The sequence below is a fragment of the Bombus pyrosoma genome, linkage group LG5, assembly GCF_014825855.1.
Source record: "Bombus pyrosoma isolate SC7728 linkage group LG5, ASM1482585v1, whole genome shotgun sequence".
In the NCBI taxonomy this organism is placed as follows: domain Eukaryota; kingdom Metazoa; phylum Arthropoda; class Insecta; order Hymenoptera; family Apidae; genus Bombus; species Bombus pyrosoma.
In genome coordinates this window covers 2,199,245-2,225,939 of record NC_057774.1, presented here as the reverse complement: position 1 = coordinate 2,225,939, position 26,695 = coordinate 2,199,245, and the positions used below count along the sequence as shown (strand labels likewise).

The following is a 26,695-nucleotide window of genomic DNA, read 5'->3' as shown; positions in this document are numbered from 1 at the left end:
CTTTTTAAAAATATTAGTAACTACGCTAGGTATTGTGACACTTCAGATGTGAAACTTACGGTACTATGCTACTTTATAGTTACTGTGTGAATGAGTTAAGCAATTAATTTTAGTTAGTTATATATGACTGTACGATCATCATACTTTAAATGAACTAATAAAATTCGTAACTTTTTATATCTTTTCCTTTCTCATTAACATTGAAACAAAGAATTCGAAAGAAACACTTAATCCGAGTAAAACTGCAATATTTATCTGCTGAAATCTTATAATTATACTTTCTTCAGAATAGAGAGATATTCTATCACGCACGATTGAGTTAACAAGAGAATTTATTCCCTTCATTGTTTTTGCAAGTTATATTAAATGGAACATGTGCTTAGAAACACAATCGATTACTGAACCGTGGAAATGGTTATAGGATACGAACTGATGCTTTTGCTTACCGCTTATACATTTTGTAGTAGTAGTAGCATTGACATTCAAAGTTGTTCGATTTTTCGCGGATGTCTGGTAAATCAAGTTTTTCTAAGTTGGATACATTAATACGAAATACTATTTAATTAATAATGGAGTCGTATAGATTTTTTAATACAAACCGAAAGAGTACTACAAGCCATATAAAAATATTTTTAGAAATGCTATTGATAGATTAGATTAGAAGCTAGCTTCACTTTTATTTATTGTATATTTTTTATTAATAAATCAGAAGAAAACTACGTAAATAAAACCTTATCTTGTACGGTGATTATATGTCGACACATTCCAATTGAACATACTATTTGATAAAGAGAAGCTATTTGTAAATATTTCAAATTATGTAACAGATAAACTCGCGCAAGTTGCAAACTATTGCTCACTGGTCGCTTTTCACAAAAGTAGATCCACCTCTTCAATTAATTGCCAGTAACAGAGACGAAGAATAATACTTTACGAGATTTTACGAGAAAATTAATTAAGAAGGTAGTACTCCTGCTTTGGAAAATTAAATAATTACAAAAATAATAACCATGATAAATTATAAAAATTTTGTAAGTTATCGGCAACCATTGATGAAGCAAAAATCTATGCAATTTCATCGTCAATCGAACAATGCTCCTTGTAAATAATTTTAAACTTGATATTAAAAAACAATATGTACGAGTAACGTGTGAAATATCGATGCGTGTGGCCTTTTCATTCTATACATAGATCTATCCTCAATACGCAATAAGATCGTTCGTGACAGTATCTGTTGCAATGGTACTTTTGAAGTTTCTTGCTTTGAGTTTAACACATAGTTCAGAGAAAAGTTATTTACGTGAGCTTTTTATGTTATTAGACAGTTGTTTGAAATGTCGAAGTAGCGTTTCAAACGAAAGTTCTATGATATTCAAACGAATATGTAATACCCAGTATCTGTGCTTGTTATTGCTGTTATGAGCTTATATATATACGTCCGTTATCACTGCCAACTATTCTGCAACTAAGTTAACACTTCTATTTTCTCGGTACTATTACATAGGTGCACACTCATTTCGAACTGTGAAGTAGAATATTACTCTCGTGTTATTTTTAGAAACTAACTACATAAATACAGTTTCATTTCACTTATAAATAATTCTTATACATTTCTAAATGTTAAAATGTTTGTGCAATGGATAAATTACAAATATTTGTGGCTGTTAAATAAGTTGGCAAGGAACAAAAGAATTGATTCGTGTGTATCTTAAACTATCGACTCTGAATTTAAATCAGTCTTAAAAACAGCGTGGTTGTAGTTTGCAAGGTTTTGGTCAACCCGCCTGAAGGAAGGGTGGATTGTAAAGTTGGTCACAGTCTAGTGACTCGAGTCGGGTCTCTTTTACGAGGCGACAAGGTTAAATGATCTGTCACTTTCACCCTCGCTGTATCTGCTCTGCTCAGTGGGCAGCTTACTACTATCACAAGAATGCCATAAAATATTATAGCTCCCATCAGTGTTGGCGATCCACACTTGCACATCAAGCAAGTAACTTACGACTCGTATTTCCGCGTTATCACTCTTTCTTTTCTATGAATGTCTTCCTTTTATCATGTTGTCCTTTAACTGTTTTTATTCCTTATTTGTACACCTACTTACGTGTTAAAGCGAATTAAGATATCTCAAGTTAAACCTACAGAGGCTACAAAATTTTGAAGCTCCTTTCAAAAGGTATATGCCTTCTGCCTTATAGAGTATCAATTTTGAAAGCTCATTTTAATTTATCATATCATAATTTTGAATGTTTTACTGTCCTTGCTTTTATGATAAGATTAGATCAAGCCAGGAAGTAGGTAAAAGTGTAAAAGGTAGAATATGATTTTTAAAGCGGACTACTTTCAGGATACTTTCAAGGCTTCAAGCATACAAGATATATATATATATATGTATATATGTAAAAGCCTTTCACTTGCTCTCAGATAAATTTTACCTTTACTATAATTTCGATCTCGCTTATAATTTGTTTTACTTATACTTGTCGTTTTATAAAAGTGATCTCAAATTCTAGTGATACTACGTCTTCTTTCTTCAAATATATGCGACAAAATGGTTCAATTAGCAAATAATTACAAATCATAATAGGAACCGAGAATAAATGACAAATCGATCTTGAAAAGGTTAATATTAAAGATAAAAAAATTTTTTTCGAAATAAAAATGTAGCAGTACTCTTTCAGTGTTCTGTCCTTCTTTTATGATCTTTCTTACAAGGAACCATCCTCCAATCTTCTGTAGTGATCGATATCCCGGTAAAATTCGAGCGTTTTATCAACGAGTGTTCTGGTAACCGAAAATCCTCGCGTGCTTTTCCCAATTCTCTGATAAAATCGGAAGAAAAATCTCGCAGAAGGGTGGTTCGCAGAATTCCAGTGGAAGGAACGCGGGCAAGCCGAGTCGGTTGATTTTCGTTGTTGCATAGCGCTGCCGCCGCGTCAGCCAACATCTCATGTCCAAAGAGTCCTAAAATCTTTACGGCCTTCTACTTACTTCTACTGTGCACCCGGAGGGCAACGATCTTCACGGCATCTCGGCCAGCCTTCACAGGGGTGTTTATGGTCTTTCGCTCTCTCGACTTGCATTGTACGTGGTGTGTCCGCGCAACGCTAGTATGTCTGCGTGTAAGATCGCTAGTTCGTCGCGACGCGGCATGTCGGGCGTCGCGTGACGTCATCGTTTTCATTTCACGAAACTGTTAATTCAGCCACGGAGGTGTATACTTACTTATTGCTAACTTTTTTATCGCATGTGAATTGTTCGGCACTGTACTGTACGGCCGGGCTATGCGTTTAAAATGCAAAAAGTTCACTATTTGCGAGAATTTTGCATGTACGTACATATGTACGTACCTCCGAAGTGGCGGGAATCGAATGTTTCCAAATTAAAATGTTGTTTTAACGTAATTATAATTGGGATAGTAATTTGTATGTTTACCAAACTTCAACAAGTGGAAATTAGTGATTGAATCAAAATCAATTTTCGGGAACCAAGTACATAACTATTTGGCAAGCAAACGAATTGAATATATAAAATAAGCTAATGAGAATGACGTGTAATGTCACATATTTTATCGCAGGTATACTGCGATACAGATACAGTGCAAGTCAGTTACACAATACTCGCGCGAATTTTATATATAAGTATTTCCTGTATTGATTTTAACTACTTATTGGTTGATCATACAAACAATAGCTAAAACTGAAGCTGTAAATAGTTTCAAAGAAACAATTATGTACAAATCATATAACAAAGTCGTTATTACAAAGTGAAAACTGACTTGCAAGCTAACAAAAAATAAAAAGAGAACTAATAGTAAATTAGGATAAAAAGCAACGACAATAAAAAATACAAGGGATGTTAGGATAACGAAAATTACTTAGCTAGCTTATTCAGAAGAATTTACCAGGTACATACATTTTTCCATCTATTATCTAAGATCTGTTTTAACTATCGCACGAACATCGCACATGCGTATCCCAAGTAATTTTTTAAAACGAACGAGGAATACGTTCGTCTGTTTGCAAGCAATGGCCAAAAGCGAGCAAGGATTTTATGCGAACGCTTGACAGGATAGAATTTTACTGCTTCCGAAATGTCGTGTCTCGTAAAAGCTGCCGCGTTCACGACCGTTCCTTCATTCGGCTCTTTCCACTGGAACTTATTGCGATTTCGCGTTGACTATTTTTATAGGCGAAGAAGAATTGTTGCAAAGGGTTTCGGTTATATCGTTTTTATTGAAATACACGTAAAACGTCAAGTACAAAGCTTCCAGTGTAGCGAGAGGTTGCGTAGGCGATACGTCTGTAACTTTCCTTCTCTTGTCTTTAAAATGTCGATGGATACGTTAAAGTAGATATTAAAGAAGTTTCTGGGTAGAAAACTTCTATCATTAATGAAGCGGCTGTGTAGGTTCTTGTTCAGAGTTAGCAATAAGTATTTTGTTTGAGCGGTTTGATTCTGTTTCATCAATAATTTTTAAGCGCGTTAAAAGTATGTATTGACATTGATTCCAAATAAGGAAGAAAATATATTTGTTATGAATTTACGTAACTCAATTCTAATCATTTCATTTTTATTCAGTAATTACAGATATCCGTAATTTCATTGTTTAGTTATAACAGACACATTTCTGGCAAAATGAAGATTTTACAAAATTCTTTTATTCCTTATACTCTTCTTCGAACAATTTTCATAAATATCAATTAATTAATTCCTCTTATTCTATAGGTACCGCTAAAAAATTCATGTCCCGCGATTTCTCAGTCTAAACTTTCAATTCAACGATCGTTTTCCCACTTTACCCAGAGAAACTTAATCATCGTTGGGAAGCGATAGTGAGAAAGATTATTTTCATACGTTCGTTTATGTTAAATGAAATAATAAAAACGATTTTTTTTGTAACATGATCAAAAGGCGTCCCGCAAGGCGTAGAAGAGTGCTGAAAGTCTGAAAGCTTTTGTTCCGCTTGGCAAGAGAACATCGGCCTAGTGAATGATACTCGGTGCGATACGACGTGTCTTTTGTCATTGAAACGGCCCCTCATCGGTGTACAGGCCAGGGTTTCAATTACGTGGCGATACAACGGTATCATTGCTACAAAGCCCGTTTCTAAATCATCCCTCGTGAGAGCTATGTGTGCCGCGATGTATGTCCATCGAACACACGACCAGTGGTCGAAATGTAGACGGGGGTTTCGCGTTCCTCTATGTAACACGAGATCCTCGCAGGGATCATCAAGCTGGAAATTCGTGAAATCTCGTATTTACGTGCTTGTATGCGATCCCTGGCAAAATTCTAGCTCGTAGCTTTCTTTGCGCATAGGCACTTGCGTTAGTTTAGAAGTAATTTCTTTTCGTCACATAATTTCTTTCGGCAAGCACTTGGCGTATTCGAGTGATATTGACTTCGTGCTTGGGATATCGAGCAAACTAGTTCAATGTGATTTACACAATGACACTTGAAAATGCATTCTACAAACATTTTTATTCGTGTCACAGGTTAAGTGAGCTTGCTATACGATTTGTGCGGGATTTCTAACAATGTCACGGTTATAGCCTTTGTTCTTCGGATACCAGAGAGGATATCGAGTTAACGACCAATTTCATGCAATCAAACGCACATCTATAAAACGATATAATCGTATTCGTGTGGTCAGAATTGTCCCGAGAGAAAATTCTGTGTTAATCGGTTATCATTGTCGCTGATGGTGTTTCACCTTTGACATTGATCACGAAAGCTTTATTCTTCGGTTCTTACGATGATCGTACGAATATATGTATTATTAATCTCAATATGGTTGTTATTCTTCTAAGAGGGTAATAGCAACATTATTTTCGCACCTATTTTGCGATTTTTAACAACATCATTTACAATTAATGTTATTCTTCCATTACGATAGTTGGAATAATATATGAATATATACTATGAAGTATAATATAAAAATTTCCTTAACTCTATGATGACCGTTTAACTTCAAGCAACTTTCACGGCAAAAATTAACAAAACGTGGGTTTTATTATGCTTGTAGAAAAATCCAATAATTTCGAATATTTGAAATATGGAAGAATAAGAGTAATAAATAATCAAAGAACATATCTGTAGTTAACACATATATGACGCTAGTGTCGCTTCATTAGTTATTGCAGAGCTAATACATTCAATTTAAATTGCAAATAGAGAAGGAAACTATTCTGGAGGAAATTGTATAAGGATTCCGGATTATTAAAGTTAGTTTACTGAACATCGATATTTTATGTATACACGCTTGTGTCATCTCTAATTCGTTGTTATTAGATTCGTCGTCAAACGTGTCTAAATAGGTTTTAATTCTTTTTTAATCTGGTAATAAAAAAGTTTTAATGCTAATCATTTTTTCCATTTTATGGTATAGTATGATCTGTACATAATAGAAGTTAATCTGGTCCCGTAAAAATTGTTTCAATAAGTTACGGTGTAAGAGAAAATATATTTTGTGAGTTATCAGTGGTGGTATAAAGAAACTTGTTTCTTGTTTCAACATTTTGTGCATACTTCGCAATAAGTTGAAAATAAATAATGCAATAATACAGGAATTAGGATAAAAATTTATATATATTAGAATGAATTTATTTGTATTCATACTTTCGAAGAAAATTCAAATAGACAAATTTTTCCATAATTATCCATACGTCATTCACCTCGCCGATTTCGATGATTTTTTAATATATTTTCGGCGACGTGATTCTGAACAACTTTTTCCTATATATATATAACCCGTCCTTAGTTTCTGAGACTTGCGAATAATCGCGCGCGACTACAAAATCCATCGTCGAATATGGCACAATTTCCATTAGTGATATCGCTACTAAGGATTACGCGCAACTGCAAAGTCAATGCGCGACTCACCGCGACAGATCAGTCGCGTGCGACTATAAAGTACAGGAAACATTCGATAATTGTACAAAAAAATTCTCCGCATAATTGCACAGTCGTCATCCCCACTACAGAGAGAGATTCCTTTGATACACTGCAGAACCCGACGGTCCGCCGCGATCGAGTAATGTAACACGATTCAATGTCGGATATCGGCGAGACAATGTATCTAGGTACTAATTCAAAAGCGGAACATTTTTATTTTTGACTTTTTTAAAATTAATCTTCTACTGACGTATTTGCGTGATCTGTGTAATTAAAACGAGACCAAACACGATATAATTTAATTATATTTGCTTATTTATATATATTCAATTATCATTTATTAAGCAAGCAAATATGCTTCAAATTATATCGTGTTTGGTTTCATTTTAATGAAAAAAATGTAAGAAATACGTTGGTAAAATTTTCATTGATCACAAATCAAAAATAAAAATGCTTGATTTCTTTTATTGTAGTTAAAGGCATCGGCTGAATGTCATTTTGCTGCTGGAAGTGTGAGGGATTTTGTCTGAAGACATTTCAAAACATGATACTATTAACTTATAGTAGTATATAATAGTATATAGTAATAATATATACTATATTATTATTATCATTATATATAATATTCTAATTTATAATATCTTGAATATAAATAATTAATATTACGATGATGACGACATATTATAAAACACAAAATTTAATTATTTTATCTATGTTTCTCAGTTTTCCCAAAACTTTTTTTGTTCTATACTAACAGGTTTTCCACATGTATAAGTTAATAATTTTTTTTACAAAGAACACCACGACAGGTTCATTAATATGTTAAAAAATGTGTAGCTCCATTAAAAGAATAAAACTGACCTTTGTTCGGCGTCGCGCGCGACTCTTGGCAAGTCGCGTTACTAGTTACAAGTGGAAAAGGGCCCTTACGGCACAGCGAGCTGATTAAATAACGTCTAACCCAAACCTAATTCTTATCTTTTGTTTATAGCTTATATATGTTTGGGTTGGATGTCGTTTTATCCAGCCGTCGGCAACCAAACTGAAGAATATGCTGTCACGGACGCACATTATTGCTAGAATTCGCTATAGTGGTACCGACAATTTTTTGCGAATATCTCGGAAACTAAGGCCGAGCAGCATATACACGTGTTACATCTATAAGTAAAAGCTGTTCAAAATGTCGATTTCTACAACATATTTAAAAATCATCGAAATCGGTGAAATGGATGAGATGTCGATAACTACCAAATTTTGGATTGAAAGATTTCAATGGTACATTTTCTATAAATCGAGCAGCAAATAACCAGGAAGATAATGAAATATTTATAACACTTAGATACAGACCAAAGTGATCTTATTCTATTCAACAGTTTTTCTGATTGTAAACATAGATGTATACACCCCGAAGTCCAAACATTTTTTTAAGTCTCGTTTATTATTTATACCTTTCTCTTTATAAATATACGAGAGTTTCTGTCGAAGTATGCTGCGTATGTAAAACAGTATTATCAGTCGGCATAATACTAGTGGCGATTGGCTTCAGCAGCGTCACATAATTCGCGGACTCGTATCAAAGTTTTTGTTATCGGATATCGTTACGATCACTACTCCTTTCTTTTTTTTTATTCCTCTCAGACTTTGCGAATTATACCCGCATGTTTCTTTTACGCCGTGTATATTCCAGCGTGGATATACGATATTATATTTCATATTACGATATTATAATTCATGTTTCGTTGTATTCTGTGAAGCAGTTAATTGAGGGAGAGTCGTGCAGTATCTACTAGTATAGAGTACCAACATCGTTATATTTCTCGATATTTTCGCCAGATATTAGTATTTTTTATTTGAATAAACAAATGAATATAACAATTCCGTGTACTATATTTCGGAGGCATATAGTTTATTCCGTTGTTCGCGTTGTCCTGATACGTTGAACGTACACGTTGATATTCTAAGTGTTGAAAGTTATTTTCTAGAGTTGATTATTTGTTTCTCAGGTAAGTAAATTATTTTTTTTTCTATTATGTATACTATATCTAGTCTGTTTAATGTAATTATCAACTCTAGACTTGCAACTTCCTTTGTATATTATGAAACCTTTCTACATGTTTGTCTTCCAGTACTGATCAAATCAGTCGTCGACCAGTATAGACCAAATATTTTTTTCTTTATACGTTTAATCTGTTGGAAATTGCAATGAAATTACAGGATATTTATTTAATCTTTTTTCTGCCTTTTCCCCGCACAGAAACTGAAGTTCCAAAGTAGAAAAAAGCAAATGCACCTTTGAGAACGGGGCTTTGAAGTTATTTCTCGAAAATAAAATGATTCAGAGATCCGCCGCTGAGGCTTTCGGAGTTCCAAAAACAACGAATATGAATGCTAAACACACGTCGAATGCACAAACTATAAATATTAATTGTTTTACTTGTGATATATGTAAAAATAAAATTTGGGTAAAAATGTGTATTCTAATATGTAAATGTCTTTTTTTAACGTTATTAATCAAATTTAGACCGAAAAATCTATTAATTAAATAATTAATCAGTGTTTGACGACGACTTTTCCTTTCCTACAAATTACAACACCTTTACTCTTGCAAATTGTCAACTCTTATTATTGAATTTCTTAAAATTAATCTCCCTTCTTTTATTTTAAGTTCCATTTGTACCGCGAACTCATTTTTTAAATCACAATTTTTACTGACATTGTACTCAAAATGCAACAAAAAAGCTTCGAGCAGTCGGTACTGCACGACACTCTCCTACTGTTTGACAATTTAATAGGTCATCCGTTTCTTTCACTTTGATGTTCAAGAACATAATCGCGTTCTTTATAGTAGTAGTAGTAGTTAGAATGCACGTGTTTTTTTTATTTTTTTACGATAAAAAAACTTCTAATGGCTTGTTTCATAATCGTTTTGCGTAGTAGACGATGACAAATTGGTTTTTGTTAAAGTTAACTGAGATAAAGAAGAGCGAAGCGAAAGAAACTGCTAACGAAATGACAAAGCAAACAATTTGCTTGTAATTATTGTAATAGTATATACCGATCTTAGGACAATTCTGATGATAGCACGTAATATTGATAAGTACTTCTCATTAAACTGCCGTTTATTTCCTTCTGATAACAATGCATTTGCTTAAAGTTTTTTTTATTGCAGACACTTTGGATATAAATTCACTAAATTCAAACAAAACACTAAATTCTTGAATAAACTAGTAGATTATTATATTTCCGTGGTATTACAATATTTCCCAACGATACCATAAACTAGATATCACTATCACGTTTACGAGATGCTGTCAGCTTCTAAGTTTCCTTATTATACATATACAAGGTCAAAAGAAGGAGTATATTTATAATCTGTTATTTATATTCATTTATGCAAAATTGACAGAAGTCGTTAAAGTAAAAAAGTTACTGAATTAATTTATCTTGTAGCCTCGTAGTATTCTTAAACGGAAAATTTGAACTGCACGTTATTATTATTTAAAATGATCGTAAAACAATTTTATTACAGTAAATACTAAATACGTCCGGAAAGACGACTGTCGAATGATTTGTTTAGTATCAAAGTCAGCGTATCAAAATCGCAGCAAATGTTATAATTTTTTATTCAGGTTTCATATTTTGCTTGTACTTTGCTTCTTGTTCAGATGTAAAGTAGCGCGATCTTACGAGCCGTTATAAACGTTAGTCATGAAATTATGTGTTTTGAAAATCAGAATCATTCCTCTTGTTTTAAGGATCTCTATATAGATTAATTGCACGTATATACGTAGATACATACATTCAAGTTGTAATATGTATATGTTGAATTTAAGCAATTGTTATTTTACAAATTTTTACTGAAAAATGATACGAAAGTCGCTCACAGTTTCGAAGATAGTCTGACTTTTTCAAAGTTCTGTATCTTATTTTTGAATCCTATATTTCAAATTTATATGTGGGGAAATTGTCTTGCACCGGGTATGGGAAACGGCGAGGACGATGGATCAGCGTCGAAAACGGAAATAGTTTTGCTTCAATTAGAGGTTTTCTGGATACGTATATGGAGATTTGATGAGAATGTAAAAAATTTAAACAGGAAGGAATAAGATAAGCTTACTTGAAGAATTGGATACACAAGTTTTTTCTAAGGGTCGTGGGAACACGACGTCATGAAGTAATTGAAGCAAAATTAAACAGTATGGCGATTGACAGGATGCAATCTTATAAACTTCTTCTGTCCCCATGCATTGGAGTGTGTTTACTCTTTAAGTTCTTGGTACCGATTTTATCGACAAAGACTTGTTACGGTTCCACTCGTCGGTTCTTGCCCACGAAACTATTTATTTATCATTCGATCAGGAATAATTGTTTACGATGATTAAGCGGATTAAGCAACTTGGAACCTTTCACCACTGTTATACGAGCACTGTATGTATTCGTATGCTGGCACGTGTTTCTTTTCTTTTTTAACTGTGCGACTCATTGGTGCACGAATATTTTTTTTTACTAGTATTTTACAATCAATTCTCGCATTGAGAATTTTAAGTAAGGAGCACGAGTATGAGGCAAAATTATGCGTTGTCAGTTGTTTCTGATATTTTATGATTGATGGCGGTTTAAAGTTACGATACTACTTTAGTAAATACAGTAAATGCTATGTACGAATATTTTATCTGTTGAGAGAGTTAACTATCCGTGGATACACATACACACGTTTTCTGGTACTCCGTTTTCGAATTAGATAGTTTATATGCATGTGAAAATTCAATTTTCTTCTAAGAACAGCTTAGAAAAACTCGAAGAAGCAAGCGTTTGAAATCTTTTGGTAAAAGTAAAAATCCTTTCGAAGAATCTTACTTGTCAACGATCTAGTTTGTTTATGGAATAAAATTCTGATAACATGTGATGTGTGAAAATATGAATAAAAATAATAATCGTTGAAATAGTAGTACCTACACCGATAGATTTCTTATGCATGTTCAATGCTCCAATTCATGTTGGATTTTGAAGAATTTTATAATCGTAGATTTCTTTGTCATAAACTGCAATTTCTTTCTTAATAAACGATAATTATGTTGTTACATGTAATTTTATTAATTTAAGATGAGAATATAATGATGAAATTCGCAAGATGAATTATCTATAAAAAGTTATTTAAAGAAGTGCAGAAGATAAGGAGATGATAACATTTCGAAATTGATCTATCGATTTTTTGATGTTTTCTATAATTTTCATTTTTTAATCATTAATCCTCCACGGACTAAGGAAATAATAAAAAAGAAAAGTAAAGCATGACATTCACTGCAGACGCACATCGACTTTGGAGTCGATCAATTTTTCAAATCTTGTTACCGATGGAAATTAAACAAACGTGCACCTTCAGCCACTAATTGTCGTGTTCTTTGTACACTTACAGTTTTAATGATCCAGGAAATTCCAAACGTATATCATACTGAAAATTAGTAACAAACAAAAGACAGTTAATTCGCACAGTAAATTGAAATCAGTATGAATGATAGTAATATCGAATTCAGTACACGATTATAGTAATTTCTCAAAAAGAACGGTTCGGTTTACCGAAGTTAGCCAGACATACTGATACACAGTTACATATTTATCTTCACTTGCTTGCACGTCAAAATATAATTAATCTCACTGGATTTCAGTATCGAAAACTATCGTTATACTTTAAACCACGAAATTAGCATTATTTGCCATACTATTGAACAGCGTGCTTTCTCAGACAGCTTTTACTTCCTCTTATATTATCGATTTACATATCATGGATCAATCGACGGGATGCTTTCGCCTTATTTGAATACGCCTCGCTTATACGTGTTTCAATCGCAAGTAATTTAAATATAAACCGTCTTGTGATAGCAAACAATCAAGTATTAAATCTGATATTCTCTTTAGCTGTTTCATGTACACGTCGTCGTGTACGTCTCGATGCGACACCATTACTTTGCAATATTAAATTACGACAGGGAAAGCCTTTTGCATTTACGAAGTGTAAATACAGAGTTTCAGAGTGGTTTTTAACTATTTTGGATTAACTCGTTCGAGCAAATAGCTAGGAAGGGGAGGGGAAGTTTCCCGATGATTTCTTGAAGAGGGACAAGAATGACTGAAACGCGGGACGCATCATCGACTCGCCAGAAAACAAGAAGCACCGACGTGAAGACTAACGACCATAGTCGGAGTTCTTCTCCGGTCAGAGGGCAACCCCTCTACTTGTTTCTCACTCTTTTTCCCCTCTTTCTCTCGGTGTCTCTTCTCTTGCAGAATTTCATTCTCTCTCGCTCCCCCGCGTTCGCGTTCGCGTTCTCCGCTCGTGTCTCGCTCTCTAACGAAGGCAGCATACCTCTTCCAAAGAGAGTGAGCACGCATACGCCGCGGGTACGAAGCTGCAGCACCTGGTTGGCCGGGTTCACCTGTGCACAGAAAAGGAGGGAACCAACGCCTGGCGTCCGGGTGGCGCGGCACCTGTGGTCCGCGTCGTGGTGTCTATCCGATAGAACGCCGGGGGATGGCAATACGGGAGAGGGAGACTCGGGTTTGCCTGGAAAAAGCGACAGACAGTGTAGTAGAAGGGGAGACAGTAACGGAACGAGGCAAAAGAGAGTGTACAGCGCAGAGCTGTAGCGGAAAGAGGGGAGAACCATTTCCGCCTTTTAAAAACGATCCAGAAGGCCTCTTATATAGGCGGAGCTGTGGCGAGCGGACGCGCTACTATTGGCTGCCTTAATATCTAATATATCATGTCATAACGGCTGGGGAATTATTGTCCTTGTACATGTTCGCGAACGTTATACTCCACGGTTCCATTTCTCTTGCAGGAACTAACCGCCCCTCTACCGAATCACTATTTTCCCACCCCTTGCGCGCTATGCTGTTATACACTGTAACATAAACGGGAGAAACGAGGCCGTTGTTCGTTGTTTAAAATCGATATTTATTTACTTCGACACGCGTCTACTTGCCGGTTACGTACGCGCACGCTCGGCTCGCGCTTTTCGGTGGCTTCCGGCCGGCGTGAACCGAAGACCACGTGGGATGACATAGATATGCATTTGTGTGCATGTATGTATATATATGTACTGTGAATAACGACTCGATCAGTGATGGAGAAATATATATATATATATATATATTATGAGAATCAAATCATGTCAGTTCGCAGATTCTATCAAATCTAACCAAGCACAGCTAATAATTAAATTATATGTATCACGCATATACGTGCATTTTATTGAAATGTTTCAAAATATGAAAAAAATCATAGACACTTTACATTCGTGCCGTACCGGTTTGTCTACATTTCAAGCAGAATTATCTGTGGACTTATTTCAGCATTATTTTATTAACTTGTTGATATTTGCTCCGAAAAACGTAGAAGGTCGTAAGATCTTGCATAAAGAATATGTATGTTCTTTTCTGAAAAATCTACTAAGTTATTAATCGGATAATAAATAAATTGCGAGCGTTGTCAAACGTGCAACGATGCATTTATATCGATACGTTTATTGCTAATCGGAAATTCATATAAATAGCAAAATGAATTTATACATGTGCATTAAAAATTAATCACGCGTGTCGCATATTGTGCAAGAATGTTTATGCTACAGTTTGCGTTTGGAATCCTTCTAAAACAAGGATTACGTATTCTTAACCTTCGTATTTCATATCTTTATTACGTTTCACTATTTTTCTTTCTTTTTTTTTTAATTTCTTTTCGCACCTACAGGAATTCACATTAAGCGGATTCTTTGTTCACTTCTATCGATTGACAAATGGATTAAATAAAATGTATTTACAATAATATACTAACATATCGTTGCGTTGCTTGATATTGCTGGTGATATAGCTAAGAGAATTTCAAATTTGCTTTTATTGAATGATAGATCTATTTATAATTTCATTAGTTTTGCATCAGTGGACAAAACTATGATGCACTTACGCCGCTATTACCTTGGCCTTATTTTTACGATACTGGCTCATTTTCAGTTGTTTTGTGACGCTATAAGTGGAAGATCGTATTGCTTTCGCAAACATGCAGTGACATATCTCGCGTGAAGTCAGCCTTCTAACGTCGTTAAATTTCTTTGTAAATTTTAAAGAGCCTCACCTTTGCAGCTTGTAGTTTTTAACTCGTGCCATCACCTATCAATGCCAAATAGCGATACGATGTTTATTATGATGAATATGATCGTATATAATACGATCATAATTTTGTACAATACAATATTTTTACATAATACAATATTTCTTAATCTTTTCAATGTTCAAACTTATAGAATAAAAAATTTAATTCGTTTTAACAATGTATGATGTTTGGATTGTGTCGCAGGTGAAAGCGTGGAAATCCTGCTGGAACATAGTACCAAGCTCGTAGAACTCTTCCAATATCCTTGGGAAGCGATATTGTTGATGTACATCAATTTAAAATATGCAGGAGCTAATCCGGAGGAAGTCGTGAGGCGCATGGTCGATGGTAAAGTATACTTTGTTCTGAATTTGTCTTCGTGTTTCTGTTATAGACGCGTTAAGATCATGACATTTTCAATAAATCATACAAGTATATTATCGAATGTACAGAAAAGAATTTACTATTATAATACAACTTTATCTTTATTTAACACTCAACGATGGAAAGTAACAATTTCATCTTCTTCTCTCTAGCTTCCATAGTCTTCTATCCGAAAATCTACAAATTTTTTTTGCTTATCGTAAATTTATGGCCTACTTGAACGCGTTATGGCAGCAGAAACATTTCACAGGCTTTTTTTGTATGATTATTTGAATTTCGTAAAGTTTTCTTAAAAGCGATATCGATAGAAGATTCTTTTCCCAAGTTTGTCGCGTTCTGCCTTCTTGAAGTTTTCATTGGAGAAGCGACAAAGGTAAATTTAACTGTGATTCAACGATTGGAAGACAGTTTTCTTTTCTCGCACGTGGAAGTTGCAGGGTGATGAAATTGGCAACATTTAAAGCGATAAACTTCCTTCACTATCGTGGTGCTACATCGTGATATCATCGTTCAGAATTGATTTCACCATTACGTTGATTTCCAAATTTTTTGTTATTATTGTACAAAATTATGGCATGCTGAGTTCCCCGAAAAATAATTCAGAATCGGAGACATGAACCTTTCAAATTGTCGCAATAAAGAAATATTTCTGGACAGGATAGGGTGAATAATCCGATTTAGCATCGCATAACGTATTATAGCTTCTTCGTTCGTTTTCGCGATATTTACGCTGCCAATCTCCTGCTGCTAATTTCGTTACGTTCACGGTTCTCCACTTGTCACTAAGAAAATTTTCCACGTATGCGTCTCGCTGATTGAGTTACGAAATCATCGTTTTCGAAGACTCTTTATGGCCGAAAACGGTCCTTCGATGATTTCTATATATGGTTCAACACCCCAAGATTCGTTATGATTTGGTCTACATAGGAAGATTTGGTTTAATATCACCAAGAAGATGTATGTAGAAATATGTACATTATACACATCTGCGAATAAGCCACGTAGGATAATTTGAAATGGAATTCGAAGAATTTAGAGGTATGTATGATATTCGCAAAAATGAGTAGATCGAAGATGTTTAATAATTAATTCATATCCAAATCAATTTAAAATGTATTATTTTTGATCGAATAGCGTCAATTTCTGATCGAGGTTACATTTGCAATTTATATATATATAGGCATGTATTTGGTGTCATTTTAATCAGAAGACTTTCGCAAATACGTTAGGAAAAGTATAATTTAAAAAATATCAAAAATATTGGAAATAAAAAAGTTACATTATTGTCTCACGGAATATTACCGTTTCTTTAATGGACGATTGAATTTTGTTTAGATGTTACCTCTCAAAAAACATCTCTTCTGGAATTTCTTTATATCTGCAACATGTAAATTATGTTATAATTATAGGCAGAATAAAGTTTAAAAGGCATATATTATTACAAATACTTTATCTACTTTTACGAGTACGTGCATACAACGTATTACTAAATTTCCAGATCATTTTTAAGATTATCTGCTATACGAGAGTTTAAGTTTTTCGGTGTCATCACATCGTAATTGATATTTTCTGTGTTCGTCGGTATTTTATGAATCATCGTATAAATCAGTGTGTCATTGAAATACAATATTTTGCACGCGAAGATTTGAGCTCGAGAAATTCCCGATTCAGTCAAATGGAATTTGCGACGATTATCAAGGTAGGATTTCATTTTGTAATTTGTACCTATGATTAATTAGGTAATATAATTATAAGAGCTGACGACGACGTATTATGCAATATGGAAGGAAGGCGTAAATTAATCTCGTTACCACAGCTTTGAATTTAAATATTTTACGTGAAAATGATTTTTAATTGCTGAAACAAAGCTCAAAACACTTGACGTAAAAAAAAAAAAAAAAAAAATAGCCACGTACTGGCCGTAGCTAGTAGTAAAATGTTCCATCTTTAATATTTCGAAAAATCTTATACAAGAGCGTCTTTTGAAATCAGAATATTTTTCGTCACATTACCTATAATATATTAGCTTCACATTCTATAACTTATAATTTAATGTATTTTGATTCATTAATTGGGATAGATATATCTACGTATAATTAAGCTAACGATATAGATAAAATATATACATACATTATAATACGTAATAATTTACAAACATCCTTTTATCAAAAGAATATTTGTCCAGAAGTGTCTCGTGATACATTTGCTGGATGAGGTACCCTGACAAGGGGTTGCTAATTAAATCCAAAAATAAAATCGCTTCTATTAAGGTACATGTTAATGCAATTCGCGAGGAAACTTGGACACATTAGCTGGATGGATGAGTATTTTCCAGATAACACGGGGTAGAATACCATGAAATGCGACATAATAACCGGTCAGGTGCGTTCACCCTCTATCTTCCTCTGTCTGGCAGGAGTAAAAAATTATAAAGATGGGGCGATCAAGCAGGCGTGAAAAAGGTTGAGGCATAATTTATTAAGTAGTTTACTTACTTGACTACTGTTTGCTGGAGCCAATCATTATAAATCGCTTAAGCGTGCGGTCTGTAGCTCGTAAGTCATAATATTGCCATCAGAAACCTGTGCTGGCCTGGGGCACGTATCATCGTTGATCATCATGCCTCTGTCTTGTACACAAGCTCCTCCAAATAAGCTGCAAATAGACTGACCAAATTGCCACTTCATTGTTTATTAAGGTGTCTTGATGAGTGACGTGAGATGGCTTCGCTACTCTGATGCACTTTTTTGTTGGGCTTAAAGAATTAGGTTCACGCTGCACATTTAGTGTGATAAATTACCACTCAAAAAGCATCTTATAAACTCAAGTAGAAATTGATGTTTGATATTTTATTTGGATTTTTGTTAAGACTTTGTCTGCTGCGGTTGAAACGTGGAATCACAGCATCATTTTAAGACACGCAAGGTGACTTTTTAAAATGGTATTTATAGTTGCCTCTATCGCTTACATAGGCTATTAAAGACACGAAAGAACGAAGAAATTACGTAAAATTACAAATTATGTACTGGGTAATTTAGAGTATTCTCATCCATTAAGAAGCAAAGATGTGCGAACGCAACCTTACCTATGTAATTTCTTTTCAATTAGTATACATAATTGAATTCTATCGAATTCACATTGCAATTATGAAAAGGAATTTCTAGAATTTTTCCAACATTGTTCTGATTTTAGTTCCTATAATACATATATATTATGAAATTTGAAGAAATGAAAGTACTTTATATATAAATATGATAAAAAATTACTTTTTTTGTATTATAGAAATCCTTTTTTTCGCTTTGATTTGTGTAATGGACTATTCTTCTAATTCTTTTAATGGACTATTATTCCAATATATTTATTTTTTGCCTTTTGACAAAACATTAACTTATCCTACCTTATTCACCCTTCGCCATTGTTGCGCTCGTACAACATTTGTACATTATTTCACTGGTTGATGTTTAATGGATTATGTAACTTAACAGCTCCCGTGCTGATTTATTTTCTAAATTCTTTCAATTTTTTATGGTAGCTTTTATATCGATCCGTTGTCTCGTTCGTTGGATATTTCTTTATCAATCGCGCTTGTCTTTTCTTTGCTTATTTTCCTTTTTCTTTTAAGGATGCGCATTCTTAACTTCTCTATGTACAGTATTCCGTATGTAAGTACAGATACAGAAGACTTTCGTGAATGACTCGTGTAACGTAGGTAACAGAAAGGTATATAGTGAAAAAAGACAATATTAAGACTTTGATAGTGGATGAAAATTTTCAATGGTTGGAGAAAAAACAGGAACAATTTTTCCAAGATTGCAAGCGAAAATTTATTACTCGCTGTCAAAGCAAACGTTCGCGATCATTCGATTCGTAATATTTCAAATATTTCTGTAATTCTATCTCTGTACACAGTTTACTATTTAAAGATCACAATCTTTAATAATTAAGACGGTGAACCGTATCAAGCGTTTCTCAGACTTAATACGTAGCAACGACTAATAGCTTACTCTCAATTATCGGAATCGATATGCGCGAAGAAAGACTATCTAAGCTATCAATTACATTCAATAACGAAACAAGCCGTACTCGAATGATTTAAAGCAGACATAATACGGAACTGATAAATAGCCGGTAAAAATCTCAGCAGTTTACCACTATGTTACTATCCATATACCCGAGTACCATTAATTATTTCATTTGAAGCGTGTTGTAGATTTCACGTATTTGTCTCCCGCGACACTACAGAAATAGTAAAAAGGAAAAGTTGCAAATGAAAGTTGCATGCAACACGTTCAGCTTATCGGTAAGAAAAATAGACTGCGCCTTATAGTAGCTGGAAATAGATTGTACGCGTAGTACGCTATTAGCTCGAATTGCGGTACGAGGGAACAGCAATTATGGTGAAGACGTCGTGTTTCATGCATGCCAACACCGTTCTAAGCTAGATATATATATATATACGTTCGCGCGGAACTGAAAGTCGAGTTGGATACCTTTAAGTCTACGTAGAAAGTCGCATTCCTGCCAGTTTGTTGGAAAACAGGTAGACGATTTACAGTTATAAGTTGCTGCAAGTGGTTAAACTGTTGTTAAATATATTGTTCGATTCACTCTCGAAACGTTTCGTTGTTTTCAATTCTGTTGGTTCGTTCATTCGCACCGAAATTAGTTTATCGATCGCAATTAAATATGCGATTGTGCTGATGAGTTAAAGATTGCTTTATAGTTTAGTCATTTAAACACTTTAAAGAGATGGTCAGACAAAGACACTTACGATTAGCAGTTAGCAGAGATTTTCACATCTGTGTACCACTTTATGTGTAATAGTGTTGCATTATATCAAGTTATTTTATAAATAATTTCGTGTTTACGTATAGAAAATATCTTTGCACGGCCTAATCGCATACAACAATACACTGTTCGTATCGAAAGAATCGACAAAGCTGTTTCCATTTTACGTAACTTCATGAATTCAACATCAACACTGAATTCACATATCTGAAGCGTGCAATCTATACGCACAAGCATTCTTATCGACTCCGATTATCTCCGTTTAAATCCTCACTTTCTATCAACTGAAAAAAACATAACACAACTTTCGATATCTTTCGATACCGCATATTCTTCGCTATTCGTCCAGTGTGTTATCTACGAAATCGCAAGACGTTAGTTGAATACTCGTGTGCGTGAAATACATGACTTGTGTGCAGTCCAGGACGCGCCAACTGAAAGGCGAACCTTTACACCTAGCCACTTGAGGCAGAGATTAATGACGCCCGGTAAAAAGAAAAATGTTGCTGCTGGCACAAGAACGCCGTTTGTGGTCAGCCTCGAGCAAATAAATATGGGCGTGTAACGTCGGTGTACACAAGTTATACCTTAATTATCCCGAGGCATTACCGCAACTAATGCCTTTAAAGAGAAGAGTAGAATGACGCTTGTCGTCACGCTGCGCCGGCGGAAATGTCGTTTTGTTCATTGCTCCGTTCTGTTTCTCGTACTGACGAGAGAATGCGACAGGTTGGATATCGAATTCGACATTCGCCCGTTCCAAAGAAACCAACGTCGTTCAAGCGGCACGAATAATCTCTGTTCCGAGAAATAAAAGGATAAGGTAATTCCAGGCGTTACAGTCCTCATTTTTAATCTTTTCAAGGATGAATCTCTCAATGCCAAAGAAATAATTGCCCTCGCTCTTTTTTTGGAATAAGTAATGTATAAGTTATGCGTTAAATTCATATTAAATCATATTCACATTACAGGAAAATTGCTGGTGATGCGCTATCGTTTATTATTTTTTTCCAGCGACTTCAATAGTCGATGGAGATTGTTTCGGTAGATTTAAACGCTGCTCATCAAGAATCAAGCATAGAAATAATGCGTCAGATTTGCATAAATCTAAGGCTCATTGTCCATGAAGCGTTAGCCTACTAGACGTGACTATATGTCTATGCTGGTGTTCAGAGTACGAAGCGTGCAGTAAGATATATTTTATCTCATTATTGAAATGCCGAGCCACGAGGAAGACGCTTTCATTCTATATCAAGAGATTCGTTTATCGCTCCAACGTACACCTCGCTACTGACAGTGTCAGCGCCAGTGATCACGATGAAAACGCGTAGCGACGAAAACAGTTCGCTGCTGTTTCGTGGACAGATGTACAAAGGTCGCTGCATAGAAGCATAGAGAAGCGTCTAATACCCGTCTATGAAGCGACGCTTCGTCGACAGTGGACTCGAGAAAGGTCTATTAGAGTGAGCTATTAGGAGACGTAATTAATTTAGGCCTTGCTTTGAATAAAAATGTATTGCTTATCACGGTACTACGATATCTCAATTTCTTTGTTTTCCATAAAACTGTAGGATTATTTACATAGAACTAGATGATATGAATTGAAAGAAAAAAGATACTAAATGAAATATTGAGTTAAGGTAACGTCAACTTACTTAACTTTTATAGTAGAAGTGAAGTAAGATATAGAACCAGTTCTTTTAAATTATGTAATTATCATAACACATCTTTATAAATACCTGCGAAAATGAGTAAAAATTTTGGATTGTGACTGTTCACACTGTTACATCTAACACGTATAGACGTTAGACGTAATGGACGTTATTTTGTATTATGATGTTGCATACAGTCACTTAAGTGTATGTTGCTAGTAGATTTATGATTTCCGTGGAACGGAAATAGTTACGTTGATACAACTTCACTTAGAATGGAATGTTAAGAGTTAATTTTCTATACGCGAAATATGTCTGTTACGTGGGTCGTGCATAGCTAGCTTCGAGATTATGTCACAAGACAAATTTATAGATTCACGTTCAAATCAAGAGGGCGTAACACGAATATGGCAGGTTACTATTTTCCTATTCGTTGGTCAATTGAAAGACCGATTCGATCTCAATTGTACGTATTTCATGGAAACTAAGCACGTATTTGAAGTGACAAGATAGATCGTAAGATTGGAAGCATTTTCTTGTTGGCTGTGATGTAAATTTATTGGTTAATGTCTTCATTATTTCGAAGAAAAAGAGAAATACGGAAATCAAATGTTGCTTTTTCAGAAAGGAAGGTTAATGTTCTAAGAAAGTTATCAAACCAAATGAAAATTTCTTACGCAATTACCTTCTGTGATCGGTACGTTATGGGTTACGTTGAATATTAAAAGGGAATTGAAACTATCAAAAATTGTTTAAAACAGTCATACCCATATTTTTGTTTTTCGAATGTCTGGAAAAATGTATCAATGTTCTATTGTTTCCTCTAGTAATATTAAATATTATAGCCTTTTACCTTTAATATTTTATATATTCTTGTATATTTCTGCACATTCAAATTTCTCATAAGTGCATAAACATCTGCAGGATAATTATTACTCCCATCGTATTTATTAAATCGTTGTCTAGCAATAATACAGGAAATATTCGATAATTGCACAAAGAGATCCTCTTCGTAATTACACGGTCGTCATCCATACTATCGAGGTGAGGTTCACCTGACTCACCGCGAAACTCGACGGCTCGCCGCGATCGAGTAGTGTAACATGATAATGTTTCATTTATTCCTTAATAGATTATCTCTTATATTCTTATATTTGTATTAATCAATTCTGATGCATTCCTCGTGTTTTATTTCTATTGTTATATATTCATATTTTGTTATATATATTATATATTCGAAGATTGCGAAGAACCAATTATTGTTCCACAACAGCGTGAATATTAATCCGGTGCTTGCATATATTATTTTGTGCAATTGATTTAATTACAGCTTTAATTTAATTTACCTACTTTCACAAAAACCAGGCAGTGCTCCGCTTCGTGCATCGATGCGTTCACCCATTAAAAATCCTATTTCAATCGACGTAATATATTAAGGGAATAAAGTAAGGTCAGGTAACATTTAATAAGCCTCTGAAAGACCAGAACAAAATCTTCGATACTTGTGGTATGTGAGTAATATACATGCAGTTTCTTCTATGTTCAAAATGATACAGGATCAGCTCTATCCAATTTTACGCTCTTAAGGAGAAAATTGAATGTCTAGACATATCTCTTTCGATACGTTCGTCGATATAAATAATACGATTTACGTATTGATTTGATTTTTAACATTATAGTGTTTTTAAACATCAACGAAAAGTATATTATTTACGGCAAAAAAATTTTAATGCGTCCTCTCCCGTCTTCCGTGAAATGGAACAAATTGAAGTTATTTATAACAAACATAAGAATTGTTTGTTCGATATAGACTACTTTCTTAAGCTTAAGTCTATATATATATAGCTTTTAGCTGTTACCAATATCTCCCCAAAAAATTGTTTCAAATAGATAATGTATTTATAAAAACGTAAGAGTAGTTCAATAAAAAAGCTCCAACTTTCGTTCAATATTTGTAAATATGCAAAAGACAGTCACAAAGTTCACATTGTGTACCAAAATTGTTAACACTAGCTCAGATTATAATTCAACACAAACTATTAATTTACTTATTTTACAAAATAAATGAAAGATGAAAGTACGAGAAGCTTTTCGTACCTTACTGAATGATCAAGTTATTTATTCAAATGAATCTTTAATTATCTCGACGAAGGCATTCGAATTACTTTGCAATTATTCACTCCTTCTACATTATCGTTCATTTGAAGTATAGAATCTCGTTTCTTGTCATTGTTTTTGCAACAATTTTACATCTATCTCTTTGTACCGACTCTCTCTGTATTCTTATGCCGATATATACATAATCACGCGTCGGTAAGACAAATGTTTCATTTGTATTTGCTTATTTTTTCATTGTGTGTGCAATTGGCAAGTTCGTTATTAACTATATGGTAATCGCGACTTAAAAAAACCAAGCGAAAAAGTACGACTAATTAAAATTGTTACTCGTGACTTAGTTACATTGTTAAAGGAGTCAGGCCTCGGTGATCCCTTGCGTGTTGATCTTTAAGGAACGTACATATACACATACAGTGACAAGCAAAAGTGTAAACACACTCCGCTAGGTTTATGTTAAAGGCGATACTACGACTAATTTTTCAAGTGAACGGTAAAGATTAGGTAACAGTAACTACAAGCTACGACTGATTAACGAAATGTAATAGTTTATTTTCATTAACATTAATAATGTACAGAATAGTTTATAATAATTGTGTTTTGAAACAATGTTTACAGTTTTGCACGTTTCGTCAGAAACGTTTATGATAGCATGTAAATGTCAGGGAAACGAAACTGTCAATAAGCACTGATTGTCCACTGTTTCGCAGTCAACTGTTCCACACCATTGTTAGATTACTTTTCAGTTTGATATGCTTAATTCAAGATGAGCCACTTAGTGAAGATAGAAAGAACAGTATTATTTGTTTGTGTGATAAAGGTTTGTCGTTGCGGCAAATTGCAGAGAAATGTGGTGTCAGTCATACGATAGTTGCAAGAATAAGAAAAAAGTATGTTAGTGCACCAATTTCTTCACAAAACGGTAGACCGCGACTTATTTCGGATAGAGCAGCGCGTGAAATTGCACACTGTATTCGGTCGGATAGTTACAAAACACCAAAAATTGGTGCTCAGGAAATCGAAATAAGTGCTAGCGAATGGACCATTCGTCACTTTTTAAGGAGAATTGGTTTTCGAGCGAAGAAAAAAGAAAGTAAACCAGCTTTTTCAAACAAAAATATTAAATTACGAAAACAATTTGTTGACACCTACAAGGAATGGACGACCGAAGATTGGAAAAGAGTTATATGGAGCGACGAAACAAAAATTAACAGATTCGAATCCGACGGAAGGTCCTGGTATTGAACTTCATCCGAGAATAATGATCAACCAGGTGGTATAAAACAAACTATGAAGTTTGGAGGTGGCTCAATTATGTGTTGGGATTGCTTTACTCACAGAGGTGTTGGTCCCTCAGTTCGAATAGAAGGTATAATGCGAAAGGAGAATTATTTGACCATTCTACAAAGTAATTTACCTTCTGTAGTTAATACTATTGGATATAACGAACGTGATGTAGTATTTCAACAAGACGGGGATCCTAAGCATATTGCAAAAATAGTTAAAACCTGGCTAGAAAATAAAAATTTTTCTGTGATGAAGTGGCCAGCATAAAGTCCGGATATGAATCCGATCGAAAATTTGTGGTCCATTTTGAAAAGAAGGCTGGCAAAATATAATAATCCACCTTCAGGTGTTCATGAATTATGGAAAAGAACGCAACAGGAGTGGTACGATATTGAACCACAAATAATTAAAAATTTAATTGACAGTATGCCTCGTAGATTAAAAGCATTAAAAAAAAAGTAAAGGAAAGTGGACGAAATACTTGGTTGAAACCTTAATTCGACGAGTATAATTAAAGTGCAAAGCTGTAAACATAGTTTGAGATGTCCATTTTTGTAAAATGTTCTGTACATTATTAATGTTAATGAAAATGAACTATTACATTTCCTTAATCAGACGTAGCTTGTAGTTACTGTTACCTAATCTTTACCGATCACTTGAAAAATTAGTCGTAGTATCGCCTTTTACATAAAATCAGCGGAGTGTGTTTACACTTTTGCTCGTCGCTGTATATAATCTTCTATACATAGCCCTGAAATTCTCTCTTTCTCTTTTCAATTACTTCATATGCGCCTGTATTGTTCTGCACTCTTATTAAATATACGAGGCGCATGCTGTCAAATTTATTATACTTGAATCTCCATGATAATTATATTGCGAGAAACCAGTGAGTCAAGTTTCTACTTTTAGCCTTCTTACGTAGATTTGTTTTTAATTTGTAGTAGCTCGATGTATTCGTATTTGCAAGTTGCATGCAGTGATAGAGATCTTAAATATACTATATCATAGATATATTATAAACTTGATTTATCATATTTCACGTACATTTAGTTATAGAGAATTAAATGTTAAACAAGGGATAATAATAAAAAGCCTCACAAAATATACGTATAATATATTCCAGCTGAATTTTAATCAATCTGTCATTACACGAATTAGTCATCACGAACTCATTCTAATAGTTTAGCACAAAAATTTAAAATTAAAGCTCATTGTACCATATATTTTTTATCACATTCTGAAACTGCAAAAGAAGTCTTTTGCACTTTTTGTACTTGAGTCTAATTTCCATTTTTCTATTTGCTACATTTTCCAAAAGTATGTGCTATTTGGTTACTATGAATAATTTTTATTTTCTTCTTTTGATATATACTTGTTTACTCTATGTTTATCCTTTTTCTTTGCTAGGGATAATATATATTTTTTGTAC

General features: G+C 34.1%; 1 protein-coding gene across 16 annotated transcripts in view; it reads left to right on the top strand.

The window, feature by feature from the left end:
• Positions 1–26,695, top strand: part of LOC122567754 (doublesex- and mab-3-related transcription factor 1Y-like) — a 102,707-nt gene that overhangs the window by 25,623 nt on the left and 50,389 nt on the right. For 9 of the 16 annotated variants that reach the window (XM_043726697.1, XM_043726704.1, XM_043726690.1 and 6 more), the window contains 2 exons: positions 15,245–15,388; positions 15,577–17,123. In XM_043726697.1, the coding sequence (XP_043582632.1) occupies positions 15,245–15,388; positions 15,577–15,644 (212 nt within the window). In that variant the 3' untranslated portion in view covers positions 15,645–17,123. Of the gene's footprint in view, positions 1–9,148; positions 9,407–15,244; positions 15,389–15,576; positions 17,124–26,695 lie in introns of those variants that run through there. The other 7 variants (XM_043726700.1, XM_043726701.1, XM_043726699.1 and 4 more) reach the window with 5 other exon arrangements.